The sequence below is a fragment of the Eulemur rufifrons genome, chromosome 20 (genome assembly GCF_041146395.1).
Source record: "Eulemur rufifrons isolate Redbay chromosome 20, OSU_ERuf_1, whole genome shotgun sequence".
NCBI classification, from domain to species: domain Eukaryota; kingdom Metazoa; phylum Chordata; class Mammalia; order Primates; family Lemuridae; genus Eulemur; species Eulemur rufifrons.
In genome coordinates, this window is record NC_091002.1 from 27,227,837 (window position 1) to 27,234,725 (window position 6,889).

Sequence of the window (6,889 nt, forward strand, 5' to 3'; positions counted from 1 at the left end):
CTATGAAGTCACTCGGAAAGCCAGCATCCACATGGAATCCTGGAGGCCTGTAGCCACCAAGTCTCTCTCACATTCATTGTGTTTAAAGACATCTCATCTACATCATTTGGTGAAGGATGTCATTTTGGTAACGGATGTTATACCAGCCAATGGCTAGAGTGTTCTTCATCCCTAGCACACTCACCCTTGTCTAGGAACATCGCTACCTCCCATCCAGGCCATCTAGCACAAGAAACAACAGCCTCTGGGAGTTGCGTAGGGAGCAAAGTCTCTCTGCAGCACCTCTCCCACTCTTCCCACTGTGTTGCTGAATGCCTGAGTTGTGCCGCTGTCCCATAAGGCAACGTAGGAAAGGAAACCCTCATTGACTGAGCACCTACCACGTACCGGGATCTTTGCACAATAGGAGCTCATCTAATCCTCAAAGCAACCCTACAACATTGGCACTATTAGTCTTTATTTTATGGAAGAAGGAACTAAGGCTCAGAGAGGTCAAATGGCTTACCCAAGGTCACACACACCCAGTTTTCAAATTTAAGGTGGTGGCACTCTAAAGTTTGTTTCTGTTATCCCACACTTAGTTTTCTAACCTGAATATGTGTATGTGTGTGTGTGTGTGTGTGTGTGTATGTATGTGATGCATTAATATATGTGTGTGTATTTTTGTTCATTCCCTAGCACTCTCCTCTGCAAATGGTCTCTTGCTCTCTGGGGACTGAGGCGTGCACACATAACACACACACCAAGTCATCAGCATCTTTCTTTTATTTATTGTACTGGAGGAGCAGGAAATTACACAGGCCTATTAAGGACTAAGCAAATTCCAAGTGAATTGCGTAAATGGGATTTTTTTAGAAGCACACAAAATAACTTTATAACAATCTATACATTTCAGAACATCATGAGACACCTGGGGACTGCAGAGGAAGAGGTGTGCTCAGGAGCATCTGATACAAATTATCCAAACTCCAGTCTATCCAGCCTCATCTTCTGGACCCACAAACTAAAACATAGTGTCTGGGGATGAATGAGCACGAGAGAGATGGAGAGAGAGAAAGAGAGAGAGTGCTTTGACTGAAACCAAGGCATCAGGAGGTCTCTGCTTTCTGATTCTGGGTTATTTGAATCAAGGGAACTCATTTGGCCTCAAGCACTTAATCATTTCATTCCTCTTTCTGGTTTTATTTTGAGACATTAAGAGGAAAGAATCATCATGGGGTCGAACAGGGCCTTTTTCTCTTTCTAGCTGTTGCTTTTGGATTCCCTTACCCAATGCCCAATGCATATGTCAGGCCAGATGGCTTGGACTCTTGGCAGCCGATTCAGCTGCTCAAGAACATGGTTGTGCTTAACTTCATCCACTTGACACTGCTTCAGTTCATCGTGGGATAGAAGTGTGATACCAATCCATTTAATTAGCTTAATGAGGGCTGAGGGAACTGGTCCACATTTTGAGTTTGTTGCACAGAACAAATTGGTTTGCCTCACTCCCTCCCTGATCATTTAAGCACACAGAAGGAGAACGGCTCTGAGCCATTTCTGAAAGAAATTTCACTCCCTTATTCCTCTGGGAAGGGTTGGGCGCTGTCCGTGGTACCAACATGGCCAGGAGTTCAGAAACTTGGTTCTTCAAGAGGTGCGTTTCTCAACAATGAGAACTCAGAGTACACTAGTTGAACATTTAACCCCCTAGAAGACTGAACTCTCTGGTATAAGAATTTTGCTCCGATAAAAGGTAGTGTTTAAACTTTTTACCTAAAGCGAGTTCTCCAAAGTAGAGTGCACAGGAGATCTTTGAGGGTTGGGAATAAAATGTTAGAATTTCCATTTATGTTTATCTATCTTGTTTTAAATTTCTACTCTTCATATGTTATATATGCATGGAGGAAATGCTAATTTTTCTTCTGATAGGGCATGTGATCAGTTAAGTTTGGAGATCATAAATCTACAGGCATAAAAAACAAGTCACTCTAAACTCATAGAATTGGGGGGTCACATGATCGGGGTGGAGGGATGATATCACAAGCTGCTGGTGGTAGTTTCAGAGTCTAGGGGTCTGAGCTGAGCACTGAGCCTACTGGGGGAGGACCTCCACCCTTCCCTGTTACTGACCCCAGACAAATGCTGTACTCCCAGGCAGAAGAGAGGTAGGCTGGGCTTGGATACTTTGTAGGCAATGCTGAACTGAGTGTGGGGACGGGACACATACAGGAGGATGAATGAGTGCACTCCAATGTGGAAGGGGCTCAACTCCATGATGGGGAGGTATTTATGCGTCAAAAAGCTCTTCAGAGTAAGCATTGGGGTCTTCCTGAGATCGGGTCACCACCTTGAACTGGCGCCGGAGAAAACCACCATAGCGCTTCTGGTTGTCCCACTTGAGCTTGGGACGGATGCGCCGCAAGAAGCCCCCGTAGCGTTTGTACAGGTCCTCGTGGCCCACCCTATCCCCGTCCCCATCCCCCTCCCCGGCCACCTCTGAGCTCCTCTTGGGGTATTTGCGCAAAAAGCCCCCGTAACGTTTGACCTGCTCCTTGGGGTCCTCCTCATCAAAATTGAGTGCGCCAGCCTCCATGGCACCATCACTCATCTGGGCGGCCCCCACCAGCTCAGATCCCGCTCCCTCCCCAAAGCCACCAGACAGGCCTCCGAGCTTCTCCTCCAGGCTCTTGCTCAGAGCATTCTCCTTTGTCGGGGTTCTAGGGAGGAACTTGCTTTTCTCAAGCTCCTTCAGCAAGGGCCCAGACAGCTTGGCCAGCTCACTATAGGGCCCTTCCAAAGCCACCTTGCTCCCCAAGTCTTCCTCGCCATCGAGCCCAAGGGTAGGGGGAGCGAACAAAGACAGAAATCCCTGGCATCTCTCCCACTCCTCAGAGGGCAGCAGGGCGGCCTGGCATTCCAAGGAGCAAATCTGCAAAAGACCCAGAAAGACCACAGTGGCAATGTCACCCTCATCAAATCATCAAAACACATACTCTGCCGTGCCCAGGGTCCCCTGTCCAGTGGCTGAGAAAAATCAAACTGCTTAGCACTGGGCCACCCATGTTCCTGCTCCCAGTGGCGCATAAAGGGAGGGGACTTTGTGCCGGTGTGAAAGGTGAGAAAATAGACCTGGAGAGCTGTCCCAAGGACACAGAGCTACAGGTGGCAATGCCGAAACTGGAAGTAAGCTCTTCCCATACTGCTCTGTGTGATCACCCTTCCCTTCCACTTCTGACTCCTAGAGGGAGGTGTCGGTGCTCCCGGCATTGCCCAGGTGTGAGGGATGCTGCTAACACTTTGTAAAAGGGACAGAGCAATGCAGAATGACAGAAAGATCATGGGTGAGGGGACATATGGGGTTCCTCAAGCCTGGGGTGGGAGGACAATGGTACCTACTTCACAGGGCTTTTGGGAGCCTTCGATCATCATGATGATGACAACAGAGAACAATACTGGAACTTGAACCCAGGAGTCTAAATGCCATGGGTCCCCATGCTTAACCACAGTGCTATCCTGAGATCACGCACATGCTGCCCCTGGCACACTACATGCTTCTCAATGAATGTTCCATACTTTCTGCCATTATCTCATGGAGTCACGCCCACCTTGCAGATGAGGAAACGGAGGCTCAGAGAGGAGGTTCCAGAGCCACGGAGCTAGAAAAGGGCAGAACCAAGGCCTGTGTTCTGTCCATCACGCCCTCGTCCAGACTTTCTGCTGTCACAGGACAGGCGCGTGTGGGAACGTGACTGAAGGCAAAGAGCACAAGGCGGGGCCAGGAGCAGCTAAGACCCAGGAGAGGGGTCATGCTCTGATCCTGTCACCATATCCTGGGCTTTAGGGGTGGTGGGGACGGCTCCTCCCACAGGAGTGACTGGATTTGGAGGTGTCCATCGGCCCACTGGTGAGAGGCCCTGAGAGTTCATCCAGAGCTGTGGACTGCCGAGGTCAGCACCACCCCATGAATGACACTCCCCGTTGCCAGGCGTCATGCCTCCTGAAACCTGAGTCTCCGTCCTGGCCCGACTGAGCCCTTGGCGGTGAGGTCTGGGCAGGGGACGGGAGCTGGGAAACAGCAGCCCCTGCTGCCCAGGCCTCCCACGGGGCAGGACGACCCCTGCACAGGTGGACGAGTCTGCAGGACAGGTGCACAGCTGCCCAGGCCCGCGACCGCCCCTCTCTGGGCTCCACACACAGATGCCCCTTCCTTGCTCTGGGACCTGGGCGTCAAGGAACCTTGCCCGCAACCTACCAGGGGGTTGATGGGTTTGGGCCCATCCTGGGTCTTCACGGCACACAGGGAGCACCGGGCCAGGCAGTCCGCGGTGGCCGAGGGCAGCACGAGGAGGCAAGCAGCCAGCAGCAGCCCCCGCCAGGCCATCCCGTCTCAGCTCTTCCTGCCGGGGAAGGAGAAAGAAGGCAATGAAATCTGTGATCACCACTCTGTGGGGTGTGTCCTGAGCCCGCAAAGTCATCTCTTTAACTCCACCGGCAGCACTGCCAAGGAAGCATTTTCATTCCCGTTGTACAGCTGAGAAAACAGAGGCTCACAGAGGTGAAGTGGGCGCCCAAGGCCAAGGGTCAAAGGAGGCAATTAACAAGTGCTGCGTGCCTGCGCCTGCACCTGCCAGGTGTGAGGAGCTTTCCCGCACGGTCACGCTCCATCTGCACAACAACTCTGCAAGCTGAGCTGTGCTGTGTTCATTGGACAGATGGGGAAGTTACCGCTCAGAGAGGGCAAGCGATTGCACACAGCTCGGAAGTGGACAAGCCAGGACTTCACCTGCATCTGTCGGACTTCAAAACCCATTTCGACCACCCACCAAGCCAGAAGATACCTGGCTGTGCTTTTCTGGCTTCTCTGAGGCCTTTGTTCCTGCTCTTCAGGTTGTCCCCAGGCCAGTGCAAGGTGTCTGGAGTTTGCCTTTCCCTGGCCACAGCTCCACCTTCACCCCCACTCCATGCTGGCCTCCCTGCCTCTAGTTCCTCCTCTGATCCCTCCTGCCTACCCTGAAATGCCCTTCTTGGCAATGTCTATTCTGTCATCAGACCCTTTAGGCGGGGTCAGGCCTGGCCCTTCTGCCTAAATGTCAGGACACCTCAGTCACTCCAGCCCTTCAGCTCTGGGCTCCAACCACAGCCAGCTACTTGCAATTCCCTTAATGAACGTCTCAGGCTCTGTCCTGCCTCTGGGCCTTTGCACATGCTGTTCCCTCTGCCTAGAGAACCCTTCCTCTCCTCTTCTGTTACCTGTCACGTAAGTCCTAGATTAGCTATCACCTCCTCTAGGTAGCTTTCCCTGATTTCCTGGGCTGGATGAGAAGCTTCTCCTTTCTATTCTCCCTGTCCACTACTTGGTAATTAGCTGTGTGAGTCTCCAGACTTTGGTTCCATGGAGGCAAGAGCTGTGTCTTGTCTTTTTCTATGTATTAAATAGTACTTTCTCTGTTCCTCAAACATGCCACGCTTGCCCCTACCTCAGGGCCTTTGCACTTTCTGTTCTTCCATCTGCAGTATGTTGACCCCACACTTTCATGTTACTGACTTCTTCTTGTTATTAAATGAACTAAATGTGACATTAGCAGAGAGGCATTTGCTCACCCCTGTGTCTGTTGTAGCTTCCTCGGTCTCCCTTTCCCATCACCCTCTGTTCTTTCAACAGCACGCTCACCACCGCATGCTTTCCTATTTATCTGATGTTTGTTGCTGTGGGTTATCATCTCCCCACTAAAATGTTAGCTCCTTGAGGGCACAGACCCTACCTGTCTTATTCCCAGGCTGGATCCTAGCGCCTAACACCCTGACTAGCTCTTGGTGGGTCCTCAATAAATCCTTGGCAGATGAATGAATGCTTCAAAAATTGTCTGTTTAGGCTGGGCGAGGTGGCTCACGCCTGTAATCCTAGCACTCTGGAAGGCCAAGGCGGGAGGATAGCTAGAGGTCAGGAGCTCGAGGTCAGGAGTCCGAGGCCAGCCTGAGCAAGAGCGAGACCCCCATCTTTACTGAAGAAAGAAATTAGCTGGACAACTAAAAATATATAGCAAAAATTACCGGGCATGGTGGCTCATGCCTGTAGTCCCAGCTACTCGGGAGGCTGAGGCAGTAGGATCGCTTAAGCCCCAGAGTTTGAGGTTGCTGTGAGCTAGACTGATGCCACGGCACTCTAGCCCAGGCAACAGAGCGAGACTCTGTCTCAAAAAAAAAATTGTCTGTTTAAAGTTGTTGCTTTCATAGTCAACTCTTCATAAATCAAACATCAATACTCAAAGTCAAATGGGTGGGGGGCGGGGGGGCACAGCGTTGTTCTCCCAGCTGGAAGCGCAGAGCCCCTGGTCGGGCTGGGGGCTCCATGCTAGGCCCAGCCTGGTCTTCGTAACCTGATGCCACCAATCTGTTCTCGGAGGTGGCAGCCCTCCTTCCCTCCAAGTTCCTCGTTCCTGCACACTGCCCTGTCTGCTCAGGTGTTGAGGAGGTTTAAATATTCCACCCCACGGGCCCCAGAGCCCCACGCTGTAGCCCAGAGCGGGGTCTCCCCCATCAAAGCACAAGGTAGGCTCCCCCACTGGAGCGAGCTTAATAATGATCGGTCACCGTGTATTGAGCCCCTCATGCCCCAAGTCCCTGCCTTCCTCACCTCATTTATTCCGTATTAGTGAGCTGGGCACTTCTGACTCAACGAAAGGCCAAGTCCAGCCTCGAATAGTGAAGCTGAGGTGTGAGACCTGTCCTCTTTGACCCCCTACACTTAATGACTACAATGTCCAGAGCAACTTTGATTGATTCACAGCTGAACCCTCTATGAGATCCAAGGGGCTTTATGCACAGGGCTGTGGACCTGTGCCTTGCACTCAATCCACCTGCGTGCTATAAGAGCATCATTAGCTCACTCTACAGATGAGAAAACTGG

General features: G+C 51.5%; 1 protein-coding gene across 1 annotated transcript; it reads right to left on the reverse strand.

Moving 5' to 3' along the window:
• Positions 1–2,269: 2,269 nt before the first annotated feature.
• On the reverse strand, positions 2,270–4,363 carry PDYN (prodynorphin). The gene is made up of 2 exons (XM_069496279.1): positions 4,235–4,363; positions 2,270–2,911 (listed from the first exon to the last, which is right to left on the reverse strand). The coding sequence occupies exons 1-2, from the start codon at positions 4,361–4,363 to the stop codon at positions 2,270–2,272; spliced, it is 771 nt and encodes a 256-aa protein (XP_069352380.1).
• Between the last annotated feature and the right edge of the window lie 2,526 nt (positions 4,364–6,889).

Excerpts from the sequence above, each read along its gene's own strand:
- PDYN (XM_069496279.1), bottom strand. The coding sequence starts at position 4,363 with ATGGCCTGGCGGGGGCTGCTGCTGGCTGCTTGCCTCCTCGTGCTGCCC. Across the intron at positions 2,912-4,234 it reads CCAAACCCATCAACCCCCTG|ATTTGCTCCTTGGAATGCCA; the intron begins GTAGGTTGCGGG and ends GGTCTTTTGCAG.